Source organism: Podarcis gaigeae, assembly GCF_964106915.1.
Source record: "Podarcis gaigeae genome assembly, chromosome: 2".
NCBI lineage: Eukaryota > Metazoa > Chordata > Lepidosauria > Squamata > Lacertidae > Podarcis > Podarcis gaigeae.
In genome coordinates, this window is record NC_139679.1 from 63,265,723 (window position 1) to 63,283,631 (window position 17,909).

At 41.7% G+C, this 17,909-nt stretch overlaps 1 protein-coding gene across 5 annotated transcripts in view; it reads right to left on the reverse strand.

Annotated features, from left to right (window-relative positions):
- FLT4 (fms related receptor tyrosine kinase 4) overlaps positions 1-17,909 on the reverse strand; it is a 93,389-nt gene that overhangs the window by 58,617 nt on the left and 16,863 nt on the right. For 4 of the 5 annotated variants that reach the window (XM_083728355.1, XM_083728356.1, XM_083728357.1 and 1 more), the window contains exons 2-3: positions 5,348-5,444; positions 1,046-1,320 (exon numbers count right to left, since the gene is read on the reverse strand). In XM_083728355.1, coding sequence (XP_083584481.1) covers positions 1,046-1,320; positions 5,348-5,444 — 372 coding nt within the window. The remainder of the gene's footprint in view (positions 1-1,045; positions 1,321-5,347; positions 5,445-17,909) is intronic. The other variant, XM_083728359.1, reaches the window with a different exon arrangement.

The following is a 17,909-nucleotide window of genomic DNA, read 5'->3' on the forward strand; positions in this document are numbered from 1 at the left end:
CTATATACTCTGGGGTTCCCCCTTCTTATTATTCAAGTATTTATTTCATTCCATTTATGAATCACTAAAACAACTCAAAGCGATTTCACCATAGAAACCTAAACAAAAAAAAAAAACTATTTCATGTATGTCCTCAGCCTCTATCACCATGTGCTGTGCACCCCCACCATTCCTTAAGCCCAGGGCACAGGCAACATCTGAGTAGTCTAGAGCAGTCTTCCCCAGCCCTCTCAATGTCTTCTACACAATAAACCAATAAACACGGTGTGTCTGCATAGGCAGCATGGAGTCTCAGTCATGATGTAGAATTCCTGCTCTTTCAGGTAAACATACACATACACACAGTTTTCAGGTAAACATACACACAGTTTTGCTGCAAATAGGTTGGATAGCTGCAATTGCAGCCTCTCTTAACACTGCCCTTCTATCTGATGCACAAAGGTACAGGTGGTGCCCTTCCAGAACAACATATGCAACTATGTATATTTAATGTAATTCCAAGCCACCTAAATCCTTGGTTTCAATTGGTGGTTGGGGACCATGACTAGGTTGTGGCCTGATCCAATGTGGGCTGAAACAGCAGCAATACCGCCATGCAAATATATGGCACAAGAAAAAAAAAGGGGGGGAGAATTGGGTCTCCAAATGCATGTTTAGGTTAAAAGTGGGCTCCCTGGGTCGGAAACTACTGACCTAGATAACAGAGAAGCCTTAACAGCATGATGTAGGAACTCAGTATAATTGACTGCCATGCCATGATAGAGTAAGTCAGGATAGAGGCAGGCAGGCAAAATTGCACATGGGCACATCAATCTTACATCATTTGAAACTGCGATAACCTTTCTCTTTCAGAGGACAGTGTAACCTCTGTCTCTTCACAATGATTTTAACTCCAAGTAGCTTTTCCTTAAGCAACCTGCTATGTAATACAGAGTTTCGATTAAAAAAATATTATTATTTTTAAGGCTGTAATGCAGTTTGGCCAATACGTTCTTCCACCTGGAGTTCAATCTGTTTTGGCTGTGCAGGTCTTTTACCCTCTTACCTCTCACAAATACATAGGTGCTGACTGCAGTGGTGCCCTCGATTTTGGCATTGATGTACTTGTAGTAACAGCGGTAGTAGCCCGTGTCGTTAGCCTGAGTCCCTGTCAGTGTCAAGACCTTGCAGTAGGGCTTTGTGTCAGTGCCCTCACAATCCTCTTCCTTGACTGTTTGGACACCGTCGAGACTCACCAACACCACTGAATCGCTCTCCTTCCCAATCTGGACGGTGTCCTCTTGGCCTCCAGGCCACGACCACTCCAGGGGGTGCTGCCCTCTTCACCAGAACAAAAGGAATAACGGAAGCAGAATTAGATGTGATACTATGGCCTTCTATAATAGGTATGGCATTCTAAAATTCCTTTACTACTCCATTTCTAATGTCCACATTGCAAATTAAGGGATTCAGCTGCATTCCTCCTCTAATACAGAATCATAGAATCCACAAGATGTGGATTGTAGCTAACATGTCGTATGTACGCTGCTTTCCAAGTCAGTGGTAGGAGCACACTGGATGAAGAGTAAATAGGAGGGTGTACACAGCCTAAGTGTGACAACTTCTCACCTGTGAAGAAAGCTTGACCCTTTCTATCTAGCACACTAAGCATGTAGAAGTGAGAAATATTTAGTGTATGATTCTCAGCATTAATTATTATTTATTACTATAAAAACAGCATATATGGTTGTTGTTTTTTCCAAAAAGTGTCACAAATGTAATGCCACCATGGAGAGAATTGCAGAGCTGCAAGATGTCTCATTGCTTTGCAAGCTTCTCCACACTCCAGCACTTCCAGGGTTAAGCCTGTCTCCCAACTTAGAGCTGGAGAAGGAGAGTGGGCCTGCCCTTGCAGCTGTACTGGACCCTGAAGGTGGGTGAGCATTCCCAAAGTACAGTGAGATGTCACAGGCAAGGCCCACTCATCATCTGAGAGGAAGAGGGAAAGTGGTGGTCACTACATTTGTCTGATTACGAAGGCTGACGGTCCTTGTGTCATCCAACTCACAGAAGTATCCCAGTTAAAGGCTCCCAGCTTCTAGAGATGCTGATAGTTTGGAAAACTGACAATCCACAACAGCAAAATTCCTCCAGGCACTTTTGCAAGGCAGGCCCATCCTGTTATTTCATGCCACTAATTATATTTGGCTACTGCTTATCTCTGCTGGACTCTGTGTTTGTGTGTGTTCATATTCCCTCTTTTCTATTGTGGCAATTACAAGACTCCACTGTACAGTCACATTATCAAACTGCAGATAGCAGAAGTTCACACTTCTGTCTGAATGCTGACTGATTAGGTACTTGCTTTTTCCATGTTGTACAAAGTAAGGCCTGGTAGTACCAGCTTCTTATGCATCTCTTATTGGAGCTCAGCTGTCAGTTTCCATATGCTCTACTTCTCAGTTCTTGAATAAGAATTGCATGCATCTTTTATATCCTCTCTATAATGAAGCTGCCCAAGGCATGTTTATGTAGGAATTTGTTTTAAATCTTTTTGTTTAATCTAGGGATGCTTGTGAAGTTATCCTCATATGAATTTCTCCAGAGATTTTTCTCCAGGGTTCCAAATTACCTAATCATGTTGGCAGAGCTGCACTGATGAGTTAGTGATTAATTTTCTGGGGTTTTTTCCTGGACTTTCAATAGCTGTGCATTGTTACAGTTTTCACTTCAACATAACCCCCTGCCCTGTTTATTAGTTGAAACGTGCAGACACTGATGAAATCATACCACAAAAAGGAATCCTGATGTGATTACTTGAACACATCCAGATCCCTTTTTGCACTGTGGTTTTATCACTGCTCATATTCATAGTTGAAATCGCTATGCAAGTATACAATCGCATCGAGACTCCTTTTCATGCTGTAGTATAATCAATGCACATGTAAGTTTCTTCACATCAATAACTAGCACAGGACAGGTTGGAGATAATACGGTACCCCAAAGAGCACAGAAAACTGAACATGCTCAAGTTATGAAACTAATTTGTATAAATTCTCCAAGTAAAAGTGTGAGGCATGTGGAGTGGAATCAAGGTCAGGATGATAACAAAATAGAATGGGGAATATCCAGTCATTCTGGATTCAACGTTTGGACAGAAACTAGCAGTTGGTGCACTGTGCATATTCTACTGCTACTTAGTAAATGAAAACCAGTATCATATTACATGTGCAAACAGGCAAAAACTTCAGAGGTTTGCAAAGAAAGTTGGGATGGTTAAGGTAAATTTAAATGCTGCTCACAAGCAACAGCCAGAACATTCTTCTTTGAGTTACAGCATGGACAAACAAATCTATCTCCAATTCACCAGTGAAATCTGAGGAGAGCGTTTGCTTCATACTCATTTAAAATAATTATGTTTTATTTCAGAAGTCTCCTACTGGCTGCTCCGAGCATCCTCCCAACCATGTTTTCCCCCACGGCCGACATGTTGCATATTTCTGCATTTCAACTCCCCCGGCTCTCACTAATGTGAACCATGTCCATTCAGGATGGTCTATGCTCCAGAGCAGAGACTCTGAGGCACAGCTGGGCAAGATTAAAGATGTCTGAACAAGTAGGAATTTGATTCAAATTAAGCAGCTGTTGCAGGGAGAAGGTAGTGGAGATGACGGTACTAGGTAAGTAAGAATGATACGGTAAATCTCCTTCTTCGTGAAACCATTTCGCCCACAAGGCTATTTTCCCCATGTGCCCTACAGCTTGACATCATATACAACATTTAGATGTGGAGCAAGTAAAGAGATGCAGCTCCCTACTGAAAGCACTGTTTGCAGGCAGCACTGATCAACTGTGTCCACACACCCCTGAGCCATTGTCCTCGCTGTTTGCTTTCAAATCACGCAGACAGAACAAGCAGGGTTTGCAGGGATCTTAGTCTGTGGGGTTGAGGCACCAGAGACTGAACTTGTACATGCAATGCATGAGCTCTACCACTGAGCTATGGCTCTTCCACATCATTGAAAGTTAATGAAAAATGCGGAAGCTGAACTTTGGGGGAGGTAAGTGTTGGTGGGCAAGATAGCCATGCTATTGATGAAGGATATGGGCCCCATTCTTTTCCAGTGATCTGTTGACAAGCTTTAAGTTGCATTGAATATGTGGTCTGGAAGCAGGAGATAGGAATACTTCCTTCCTGCTGTTTTCATCCTAGCATGAGGCGGGTTTCTGGTCATATCCCCCTTGGGATTTAAAGATGAGCTGGCTCAAAACAGAGTTAACTGCTATTTGGGAAGATTCCCTTGGACAACTCAAAGAACAGATCAGCCTCTTTGCTTTGGCAAGGGCATCTTTGCACATAAGAGTTCAGACTGGAAATAAGACACTTTCCTGCTCCCTGTAAGCCTCTGTCAGATAAATAAAGATATAACCTTAGCATAGTTGCTGCTCTGTCCTTGGGAGGAGGCAATGAAGGAGGGGTTTTACCCAACAGGCTTAGGATAAGGGCATATGTGCAAAAAGGTAAGTGGGTACATAGTAGGTTGGAGATGTGCACTCAACCATACTATACTATGCTACATTTTTCAAGGTGCAGATCAGGGTTTCCTGGGGAAGAAAAGAACAGGGAACACAGGCTTTAGGTAGAAGGAATCTGTGAAAGTGTAGCTACATGACCACATTGCCTCTGCATGCTTGAACGGGCACTAATTTTTAGGTCCTGGTTGCATGGTTGCCTGCCACAGCAAAGACCTACAAACCTAATTCCTGTTCCTTCCAAGTAAACTGGTGGAAAGCATGCAATACTAAGATGGGATTGCTCTTTGTCATGATTACACACTTTTGAAAGCCCTTTTCATTTCCAAAGCGAATTGCTATGTGGGCTGTTCAAGACTCTTTCAGCATGCAGAGTGAGTTGCAATGTTCTTTGGCACTCAGCCATTGATAATATATGCCCTCGAACTTGCTTTTGTTGTTGCTTTTTTGAATTTTGGAGCTCAGGTGAAAATAATACTAATTCCATGCATTTTCTTGAAAGCCTACTAAAATCCATTGGTCAAATATTACTATAAGCCCTCAAGTGTCTGTAATCAGTAAATGTGGAGGTTGTGATCATAATGTATAGTGTTCCCCCTGATTGTATAAATAGGCTATGATTGACAGTTCTTGGCTGCCCTGACCCAGTATTCCCCCATCACAAATGGAGAGCCACAATTCTGTCCCAAGTATTCAAACCAGTCAACTTAAGTTCAGCTTTTCCATCAGTCCAGAAACCAGAAAGAGGTTTCCCACTGAGTGTCTTTGAAAGGTCTTTCAGAATCTTTGACACAACAGCTGGCAACTGTGAAAGGCACTGTTCTTTTAATCTTACCTGCAAGTAATATTCAGTGTGTCCTTAGCGTTGATCACGTATTCTTCTTCTGTGATGCTGAGTGTGGGTGGGGTCATAGAATAGCCACTCACTAGATCTAGGGAGAGAAAGAAACAAGTTCATAGTACAGAACAACAGTCACTCATTATTATCTACTCTAGTAGTTCTATCAATCATCCATCATGGGCTAACTACGTTTGATATTTCAGGTTTGTCTAATTTTTTTCATTCACTTTCATTCAATGTGTTTTTATATTGTTGTTTTATAGGTTTTAGGTTGTGTTTTTGTTTTTGTTTCAGTGTTGTAATTATACATTGTTCTTTTTTAGGGCTTATCCACACTAACCTTTGGCCAAACTGCGGGAGGCAGTAGAAGACAGGAGTGCTTGGCGTGCTCTGGTCCATGGGGTCACGAAGAGTCGGACACGACTAAATGACTAAACAACAACAACACACTTACCTTTGGCCATGCTATTTCCAGGCACAGGTCCACACTTAAAAGATCAGTGTCTGTGTGTTTTGTTTTTGTTTTTTGCCCCAAACTAGAGAAGGGACGGCTGGGGAAAAACCTGGAAAACCAGGTTTCCCCCCTGTTTTTTTCCAAACTGGGGGGGGGGGGACGGCTTTGGGCGGAAAAGGGAGGGACTGGTCCCCTCCCCCCAATTTTTCTTCCCCACCCCAGGCCTTCCCATCTCTACCCCAAACCTACTCTTTAGTGCTCAACTGGAGCAAATGTCCATTTGGATGGCCATTTGCTCTGACTGAGTTTTTAAGAGTGGGAGGGGGAAACGGCAGAGCAAAAAAAACACAACGGTGCTCAGACACAGAGCTTTAAAGCGCAGATTGTGTCTGGAAAGAGCAGCAGAAAGGTAAGTGTGGATAAGCCCTTAGGCTGCTCAAAACTTAAAGAGGTGGTTTTTTTTAAGTGTTTTATAAATAGAAAATAAATTAACGTTGGAGGAAACACTTAGTAGTAGTATATCAAGATTTGCTTCACGGGTTTCAGTCTACTGGTTACGGGTATCCTGCAAAAGCAGGAAAGATCTGTCACCTTAAATTCACACATTCTCTTTTACAAAAGGAGAAAATATCTGTAAGCACTTGAACTTATGTTGATTCATATCCCAGTAACACTTTTGACTGCTACTTTAATGAATGAGTTAAGCAGTGCAATATCCCCTTACAGTATTACTAAATGATAAGAAATAAATCACACTTCGAACATCTATATACATGGTGCTTCATAAGTAAAACAGTATTTGTTTTTCAGAAACACCATGGCCAGAGGAACTTAAAATATTTGCATTCCTTGGCCGCTTCATCTTATATGCTTACAACAACAGTGGGATGCTGAGGGGGAGGGCAATCAGGAAGAGAAAGGGCATGCTCCCCCAGGCTAAATTAGAATCTGGGAAAGCAGGTAAGAGGAATACCAGGGAATCAGAAGAGAAAAAGCATTTGGGGAGCAATTTCCCACAGGCGGCTGAGAAACGTGCACGGCAGCACCCAGGTCATAAGAATGACCTGTCCAAAACCTAGTTTTGTGTAGACATCCTTGCTCTTTTTAATTGTTTTACACTTCCTTCCTGCCAAGAAGCCACACAGACTGTGGTCATTTGACTAGGTATATCTTTAGAAACTGGGCTGGCATCAGCAGTCTCGAGCTTCTATCTCTGCCGGACATGCTTGTCTCCCAACCATGCTTTTCCTGTAGTAGCGGCCGGAGTAATAGGAGTAATAATGGGAGCAACAGGAGCCACAGCAGCAATACAGAATGGCAGGATGGGGGTGGATCCGTCACATCCCACTCTCAAGTTTCTTATTGTGGCTTCCCCCCCTGCCCCACTTTGCTCACAAAATTTAGAACCATGATTTCTAAAGTGTGAAGAAACGTCCGGAAGGAAGGGTGGCGGTGGAGGGAACACGCATCACCCTATTGCTAGGGTGGGCTATATTTTAGACAATGCTCAGATTCCCTCCATTTAGAAAACTTTACAGCAGTTGACAAGGACCCAGATGCAACAAGTGGAAGTTATAGCACCTCCACTGTTCATTTTCCACAGTGGGCATAGGTAGGTCCAGAGGGGCCAATGAATGGTCTGAAAGCACATGATGCTCGGCAGATCTGAGTCAGATCAGTGCTCTGATAGGTCAACCATCAGCCTTGGCATACAAGTACCTGGACACTTGTCAGATACATAGTTGTGCTGGTAACATAGCTACTACAGAGGCCTAGTCTTAGGTGGTGGACTACTTAGAGGTCAAAAGAGTAGAGAAAGCTTTGATCAGTGCATTCAGCTCAGTAAGTGTCCTTAAGCACCAGGAGCCAATACTTGTCATAGGTGGATGAGTTTCTGACTTCTAGTTTTCAGAGGTTCTTTCCCCTATGGAAAACGTTCACTGTGCAAAACCATCGAGGTAGCATCCTTCATGGTGGCTTCCGAAAAAGCAAAACATGTAAAGTAAAGCAAGAATAGACCCTCAGTGGTGCACTTAGCACATGGCCACTCAGCAGCAACCAATGAACTGTAATAAGAGAATAATGAGATGGAGAATCAGAGCAAGACTGAGCATCCATGTACATCACGCACAAGGCTGCATGTGAGTGTGTGAGGTGGAGAGATGAAAGATAATGTAGATGGAGAAGACACTGGGCTGAGAGGTCTGTCCCTATATACATGCATTTTCCCACCACTAACCTTAAAGGAATCAGGGTCACGGTTACAAATTTTTATTGCCTTCTGCTTTTTGAAGTCCTTCTGGCTTTCATTTTCACCACGTTAGTCAAGAGGAAGGGCTTTTTTTTTTAATGGTTAACTTGTGTCTTTCATTCCTCATATCATTCCTCAATTAAAGCCACACCCAAATCCAGCCCCTGACACTCCAATGGAGTTAGTGGCCTGAACTGTTAGGCCCTGAAGCTAAAAGCATGAGGAACGCACTGCTCAGTTGAGCAAGCATAGTCTTGGCTCCTAGTATCTGGAGGCTTTGTTCTGTCTGCCAAGCTACACATCTAATTTTCAGTATTGTAGATCTTTGAGCTTTGTGAGCATTCTGACATGTGCACGCAACTCCTGCATTCACGTTTCCCACTTCATTTCAATGTGAAGATGACAATGGCCATGTGCAATGAGGATATACATGGAGTATTACCCCTCTCACAGAAGTGCATGCAGAACACCACGTACATCAGAAACTCTCTTAGTGCAGACCCAGGTCATTGAGCCTGAGTTTCCGCAGCCACCACCTGCCATGAATTACTATGGGCAGGACTTGGCAGCAACAGCAGAAGATATGTTCTATGTTTATGATCATATTTTATTCTCTTGTTAATTATGATTATTTTATATTTGACTTCCTTTAGTAATGTTTTCTTTTGAAATGGTTAAGTTTCTGTGTGAACTTTCCTGTGCTAAATATGTTTTCTGTAGTTGACCTCCTTCACAATGTTTTATTTTGAAATCTTTAAAATGATATTTTAGCTTCCTGTTAATTATGTCACTTTTAATGTATATTTTATATTTGACTTTCTTTGGTAATGTTGATTCTGGATGGTTTTATTTGATGTTTTAATGTGTTGTAAACCGCTTTGAGATTTTTCTGTAAAAATATAAAGCAGTATAGAAATGAAATGAAAAATAAATATTAATAACATATCCATATATCCAGAAGTAGATGGAGTGGGAAGTTGGCTGTGATGCAGTGTACATGAAACACCTCCCCAGTCTCTTCTCAGGCAAGGGTACATTTTGAGGTGCAGAATGGGGATTCAGTCCTTGTGAACATAAATAAATAATTCCCTCCATAGGAAAGCATGGGGTGCTCATGCAAAACATCTTTATGAACATGAACAAGTCTATGTGGCTTGAGCACATGTAATCCATGCTTGGTGGCTCACAAAACAAGATCCTTTCCTTGGACATGAAGATTCCTAGCTCAAGTCCTGCGTCCCTGACAATGAGATGGAATTGCAAATGGAAGATGGAAACCTGTTCTAAACTTGCAGTGCAGGATGAAATAAAACAGAATGGCTGAGTAGGAGTAAGGGAAGAGGTACAGTTAGAAAGGGTTAAGCATCCTTTTTCTCCCTGAAGCTATCACTTAACAAAACAGTTAGACTGAAAAGACACAAGGGGTGGGGAAAACTTTTGGATGTTGTACAAAAAATGTGTTCTGTGTTAATGAAAATAAATGAAAGCATTTTTGTGAAATCCCATGAAAATATAACCATTTTGAAACAAAAATAATTCCGATCCGTCCTGAATACAAATCTTTATATCCAATTTACTGCTGGACATATCTGCCTCCAGTATAAATTCTGGGCTCCAGATGGCTAGACACTATTGACACAGGAACAATTTCACTGTCCCTCAGTACATGTTTAGAGGTGTCCTGAGGAGAATCATAACAGGCATTGAAATCAGTGTACTAAGGACTTGAGGACACACTCCCCATTGAAGCAGGACATTATCACTATATAATGAGAGAACTCCTTGCCTCTAAAACATGGGTACCTGCAGCTGCATCCTAAACAAACTTACTGAGATACAAGCCCCATTACTTCTGGGTAAACATACATAGGATTGCATTCAACATGTGTGTGTATTAGGGAGGTAATTGGTTCTGAAGGATGACAGCTCTAAGTGTCGTGGGTTAAGTACCCTCTAGAAACCTATGTGAAATATCTTGCTTTCTCATATTTAAGGCACAACACCATCTTGCTTTGCACACTAAACCCTTCTCTATGCTTCCACAAATTTTGCTGCTGGGGATTCTTTGTTGGTGCTCTCAAAGAGCGGAGCTACATCAGCAGGAAGATGGGTAAACAGCAGATGTAACTGTGTCACTCATGGGTCTCTTGCGAAACAGCTCTCCTCCTTACGAATGCTGGGATTTATTTATTTATCTAACACATTGTTAGAAACAATGTCCCTGCCAGCAACTAACCCATGTTGCTTCCTTTAGGTAAAGGCAAAACACGCAAACAATGGTTGGGACAGAGATAGGTGCTCCTCTGTTCTGCTCATGAGAACTGATCAGAGGGCTGGGCACAAATATTGTCCCGTGGAACTGGGTGGAGGATACAAGGAAGGATGCAAAATAACAAAAACCGAAGACACCTCTCTTAGCTTTATGACCTGTTAGGCAACAGCACTATACTAGGGTTGCAGGGGGTGGGAGGGGGGAGAGAAAGAAAATGTACGGTCTGTGCAGGTTTAGGTTCTGGGATTCCTCCAGATGTATCCTGTCAGAGGCTCTCCACAAGTACAACAGGAAAAGGAACAAACTATCCTTTGGAATACACCATAAACTGCATTTATTGTACTTGGGGGGGGTGGAATGCGGGAAACATAGGATGACAGTAGTATTGACCAGTCATCTTGGAACCCCCCTCCTATCAATGTGTCCTACATTCCTTGATTCATCTTTTGTTCCCTTTTAACTGCTGTCCCTTGCCATAGTAAAAAGGAGCTTTCAAAATAAGTTAGTGACAATCGTTATTGCTGCTCTAGGTACATTGCCTTTGAAATAATCTGGAAATGCACATGTTATAAGTAAGGCTTGTTATTCTGATTCCACATCTGGATGGTTGGCCCTGTTCTTGAGCATCCTGGCATCTCATTCTTAAGTAATGAGCTTGCGTGTTTTATCTTCTCCCCCCCTCCCATGCTTGGCTTTAAATAAGACTTCCTGGTTTGTTAAGCCATGGTTTACCATGATGTCAACCTGGGAAACTGATTTAAGTGCTCCCTTCAGATCAGGATAAGTTTCTGAATTCAGACATCACAGGAAACTATGTCTTAACAAACCAAGAAAGTTCTTCTGCAGCTAAACATACAAGAAGAAGACGAAGGAAGGTTTCAGAGCAGGGAGTGGTGGAGCTTTTCACTCATTCCTACACCAGTGAATCATGGTTTCTTGGGCTGTAAATATAACATTTTAAATTGTACCAGTAGCAACTAAAGATGTAATGTTGTGTTGGAGGAAGGACCAAACCTGATGCATGTTTGTTTATAGCATTCATGCTTGCCAGTTTGGCTCTAAAGTGATAAACCCTATAAGAATCAAGCCTGTTCTTGCCGTATGCTCTATGCTCTGATGCTTTAAAACTTTTTTACCTTCAGCCTAGTTCTGATACCAGAAGTAATCTGGCTGGAGGGGAAAGAACATTAAAGCAGCAAAGCATGTGGAGTAAAGGAGAGGGCAGGTTTTGTTCCTGTCAACCATGTGCTTACTGTTTACTATTAGATTCTAAAGGATGACTGAATATTGCTTTACGTATTTGATATACGTTATTTTAAATTTATGGTGACTTTTTATATTAGATCAGATTGTTACTGTTAATGTTTGATGTTTTATTATATTTTTATATATGTTGGAAGCTGCCCAGAGTAGCTGGGCCAACCCAGCCAGAAGGGCAGGGTATTAACAACAACAAAAACAATTACTGCTTCTTTAAGACTCAGAAATTAACCCTTACCCCGGCAAACCCATGTTCAATAATCACATGTACATCCAGCTTAGTCCCAAGAGCAATAGGTATTCAAAGTGTTTGTGATACTGAGAATTAAGGCAGCAGCATTCTAGGGAGTTAAAACATCTGTTAAATCAGGCTTCCTCAGCCTCGGCCCTCCAGATGTGTTTAGCCTACAACTCCCATGATCCGTGGCTAGCAGGACCAGTGGTCAGGGATGCTAGGAATTGTAGTCTCAAAACATCTGGAGGGCCGAGGTTGAGGAAGCCTGTGTTAAATTCAGCTGAGGGGCAGTGAGTAAAGTTCATTAAGAGAGAAGTGTGAGAGTTAAAATAGGAATAGTAAATGATTAGTACATTAACAGCTGTTGTTGTTTATGCTTAATTGGTTCTAATTATCATTTCCAACTTCATGGGCAGGTGTCTCCACCTCTTCTCTAAAGTCTGTCAATGACAGGGTGTGACATTGCCAGTTCATCACACCAACAACACAGGTTGCTATGCTGTGGTCTAAAGTGTGCTGAAGTATGAAAAAATAATGGTGAGTGGTGGGATATCCATTGTATGGTATTCTATACTCCTATAGTTTGGAAATAATTATTATTCATCAGTTACATTGCATTTTTTAAAAAAATGAATATGCTTTTAAATATTTATCCTGTACATATTCACAACAATTATTCAAAAGTGACAATAGAAAGCCAAAGAATGCTCAAGAGATTCCCTTAGGTGATCTCTAGTTGAACTCATGACTTCTGCATTCAAACATTTTATCTACTGGACGATGCTAATTCCCTGCTTAAATGAGAAGCAACTCTTTAAAACAACGACTAAACAACAACAACAAATACCTGGCCTAGGAGCCACATGACACCCCTCCAAACAAACTTTCTCTGTCATCCCCGCCACCCATTTTTGTTGCAACAGCAGCAAAAAGAGAAGAAGAAAAACACTAAAGTTGACACTGCACTAGAATCCCATGACCCTGATGGGATGGATCTTTCACCCCTTCCTAGTTATCAGATTAATCATTTGATAATTGGGGAGACAGCATCCTACTCAGCTGAGCTACTTGGATCAGCTCAAGACTGCGAGAGTTGACCAAAGGTGCCCCTCAGGCGAAAAAAGGTGACCATCTCTGCTCTAAAACAAGAAGCCCCTTAAAATGATGATTGTCTGGCAACAACTGGATGCTTGAGCGCATTTCAGAGGGTTGACCGCAATCTTTGGGTAGTCATTTTGCTGTTACATTCACAGATTTGGAAGTAAACACAAAGGCAGGATCTGATCCTCAAATTTAAAAATCCCTTCTTCCAGATTCATTTGCAACTCTATTCAATCCCTCCAATCCAAAATCACCACTTTGTATAGACACTTTGTATAGTTGACCCCACCAGGTTGAAATTCTCACTGGTGCCTGCAAAGGCACAACAAGGCCCTCCAGACAGTTGATTTTCGCAGGGAGGTCTGCTATGAAATGGCAGCTGACTGACATGCAGATGGTTTGTGTCTCAAGTAAAACCCCAAGGTGTGAAGGAGATACTCCTGCTAGACTATAATGCCCTTCCTCTCTCTCCAAGATTTATATGCTGTGACCTTCATCCTTTGGGTTTTTTCTCCAGAGCCTCATGGAGGAAACCAAGTGAGCTCACACGCATACATGATGACGAGTTAACATATAGCATCCATGCAGCTGTAAAAAGTATGAGTCATTGTGTCTCATATGTGCATATATTATTCTAATATTCACATACTATTAACAGGGAGAAAGAATTAGTGTAATTAAAAAGGCATGCAGCAACTCCAGTAATATTTGTTTTCTCAAGATGGTTTCCAAGAGAGCTGGCAGCTGGATAGTAAAATAAACACAACTGGATTGATGGGACATTGAAAAAGGAAGCAGGATTCTGTAGTTGCTGACACCTTGTCTATTTCTGGAAAACTGGGTTTCCTATTCCTATCCTTGATCTTTCAGTTTATGGTTTTTAAAGGGGCAAACTGCAGACAAGGGTCTTTATCCAAAGTGGATTCATTGTCTGCCATTGCTTAATTGTACTTGTCACCAAACGTCTTCTATTAATTGAGATTGTTGACTCAAGATATCTTGTGCATAACCATATCATTATTGGCATGTTTCCATTCCTCTTTATTCTTGATATGGATAGCTCATTGCTGGGCAAGGGGGGATAATTTCCCTAAAACAGCATTTGTTAATGATTGCAACATGCATAATTAGAAAGAGTCCTTGGTGTACTGAAAGGTTAGCAACAAGATTTAGTGGTCCAGTTACTTTTTTTGTTCACTGTAATTTGTTTTTACTAAAACAAAGTAAAGGGGGGACTGAACACCCCACCTATGTTTTTAGTTGATTTTTAACATTACAGAAAACACTCCTGAGAACTAAACAATACCAAGATATGCACAGGTCATGAGTTGTAAAGAGAGAGAGAGAAAATGCAGTTTTCGAGTTCTTTCAGGGGTACCTGTAGTTGTGTTAAGTTTGTGCAGCAAAAGCAAAAAATCTTATAGCACTTTTAACTACAGTATTAGCAAAAGCTTTCATGGCCCACACTTCACTTCATAAGTTCATGAAAGCTTAAGCCATGATACATTTATTCCTATCTTTGAGGTGCCACAATACTTTTTTGTTTCTTTCTGGAATCAATCTTGTGGTTGGGGTTTTGTCTCTTTTAAAACATGCAGTTACTTTTCCACAAGCCCCTCATGTAACCCTTATTATTCTAACCTACATAAGGGAACTCAAACAGTTTTATCTGCAACGTTGTAAATGAAGATCTTAAGAAACCACCTGAAAATGTAACAGCTGCAATATTTTTTATGATAAGCAAATCTCATTTTTTAATTTTCATATGGGTGACAGAGAAATCCGTGAATATCAATCTGAAATCCTCCAATGGGGCCAAATTTTTACTAGTGCTGTAGTTGGAAGTTTTGAAGAGGATTATCATGTTTTTCCTCAAGAGCACCATTTCAAATTTTGGTGGTAGAAGTGGGAATAAAGTTCACAGCAAACTTCAAGTCCTGATATTGAATATATTCAACACCAAGTTACAAAGAAGCATTGGACTTTCACAGAGATATTGATGATAAATGATTATGTAGTCATGAGAGGAGGGGGATGCTTTCTCCTGCCCTCCCTAGGTGGTACCCATTTTCCCATTAATTTGATTCCTTGGACTTACTGTGGAACATTCAGATTGCTCAGTGACAGCACAGTTTCTTTGCAATTATTCTGTGCCATTGCTCTGGTAGTCCCGCTTGATGCATAAGTATATTCTTGATGCAACTTGATGCTTATTGCAAGCAGAAACTGATATACATTTGCCATGGATTGTAGGGTTGTGCCCACACTGGCATCGTAATGCAGAATCTGCTACAGAAATTCATGCAAACACTTTAAAGAGTTTCCATAGCGCTTTACAATCTGTGACTATTGGTCCTTTACAACCTGGTTATGTGTATGAACCAGAGGAGCCAACTCCAAGGGGCCAAAGTCCCTTCGCCCCCAATAAAATATTTGAGGGGGCTGCCCCCCCAAGTTGATGGACATTGCCATTCAAATGGTGCGTGCGTGCCATGTCTTGTGATTGATTATGTGGGGCGGGATTTATCTGACACACGTTTCCCAATATTTTATTCAAGTTGGCACCCCTGGACTATGAACCCTTACCCCACAGCATAACATTGGCCAGTGACTAGTACATATCAGAAACACCCTTTGGCAAACTGACAGGTGAGTAGAACAATTATTCCTTACTGGTCCAAGGATGTTGGCAATTCATTGTAATTTGCCAAAGACAAATTTGTCCAAAGACAAATTGTGTGAGTGGCTTACACAGAATTCTTCCTTTGTCCTTCCTGGTTATCCCCTGCCCTTTATTATAGGAGCCTTTGGGTTTTCTTTTTTATGATCAATTTCTGCCTTTCTGTGATTATCTTCTAAACACTACGTTCCTACCCATGAGCAGCAGATGATATGTGCCGGTTCCCAGTTTGCTCCCTCTGCTCTCCTGGTTGTTGCATGTGCATGTTATTCAGGGAGGGGGCATTTCCGTAAAGTCAACCCCTGGCTGCATGACTGTGTCCCCAGCTCCACATACCTATCATCACTCAGCTGTCACAGCTCATGACAGCTCAGTCTAAGAAACTTTCACACTTAATTCCATTTATGCACTCTGCAGTTTCGAAAACAGGTGTTTGGTCAGAGCCAGAGGGATACAGACTCTTTGTTTTGCTAAGTGGGAAGATCACAGAAGCAAATGGGAGCTGTGCAGAATTTCAAAGCTGAGGATGAAATACTCAAGACCTTTCAGAGCCATTTTTAAAAGCTTCCCTTCCTGCCAGCAGGAAATCCTCTCCTGCATCCTCATCCCTAAGTCTCAAAATGCTTCAGCATTTTTTGCACTTCCTTTTGCCTCCCTCTTGGAGGATTTCGCAGATCTGCTGATTCACAGAGTTTCCTCTCAGTGAAGTATTTAGTATACATTATGCCCTTTGTGCTGACTCCCTTCCCAGTCTGATGAAACGATGGGCTGGTTTTGTGACAGGGTTAGAAGAGCAAGCCCTAATCATTGTTCAAGTCCACTTGGCCCTTCTGATTGAAATAACACAGGTGGGGTTAAGGAACAGGATCTGGTCAGCCACATCTTCGGCTCCCACACTCATGTGGGCCACTCTGACAAGTGAGCAGGGGCACCCAGTTATCAATCACCTGACCCAGCTTCAAAGGAAAGAATTGGGCAATGCTCTAAGTGTGATCTCAATTCTTTCCTTTCTTCTTTTGCAGTCTGGTATTGAACTCAAGTCAAGCTGCAAAGGAAGATCCAGAATGATAACAGGGCTTGCAGGCACTGCCCATCAGCTGATTGGCACTGGATACAAACCTGATTTTCAACAGGGATCAGCAGCACATAGGAATTAATAAATGCAGCCAATCCCAGCAGAGTTAGCAGCTGCCACTGATCCGCGGAAGATTTATTTTATTTTTATTTAGACATTAGTTCTATACTTACCATCAACAAATTCCTCTCGGAAGTTTACAAAACTTAATATATATATTTTTTAAAACTCCAAAACAAAATGCAATAAAAAAAGCTAAAACTAATAATATCTACGCTATTTTACAAAATTCAGCATAAAACCAACACAGAGTAGTATAACATCTCTATAAAACCAGCTTTAAAAGAATCATTAATGTCAGAATTGAAAACCCACCAGAGCATTTAATTGAAAGGCCTGGGAGAATAAAAAGATATTCACCTGGTGCCAAAAGATGCTACCAAGTACCAACTGAGCCTCTCTGAGGAGGGCATTCAACACCACACTACCCCCTCTCTCCCGCCCCGCCCCCCACTTCTTTTCTTCCCAACCCTATACTGCATATAACACCAATGTCTCACAACAAATGTAACTGATCTGTAGAAAACACAACCTGAAGAAAGAGACAATGCATGTGCTTTTTTAAATGAGAAAAATATTTTTAAAAAATAATTTTTAAAAAAACAGCTGGGGGGCCACCATTGAAAAAGACCCTCTTCCTCATGACCACCCACCCCACTTCATTAGGAAAGAGAATCAGCAGGAGGAATTGCATAACTTGGAGAAGTTCTGGCATAGAGAAGAGACAGCAGCAACTATGATGTGAGAACAGAGTTTTAAAACTGGCATTTGTTCTAACCTCACAGGCAGCAGATGGTGGGGAAATGGGAGGTGCAAGAATCAGCTTTGGCCTAGGGATTGGAATCCATTTTTAAAAAATAACACGGGAAATGGCATTTCCCTTCTCAAGCCTCCTTCTCCCCCTGGTTTGCCTCCAAGTGGATCTCTGAGCATTTCCAGATATTAGTGAATAAGTTGGCAGCCAACTCAATGTCTAGACGGTCTTTGGGGTTTGTTCCTTGTGTCAACAAGAGTAGAGGTTACTGCTGACTAGTGATGTCAGCACCAGAAGTGTCAGGACGAGGCCACTGATTTTGCCTTCCTGGTTCAAAGTGTGTGCGTTCTTCCGCTTCTCCTTTGCAGATGTAGTGGCAGGAATTGTACCTCCACCCTGTCCTGCACCAAATCA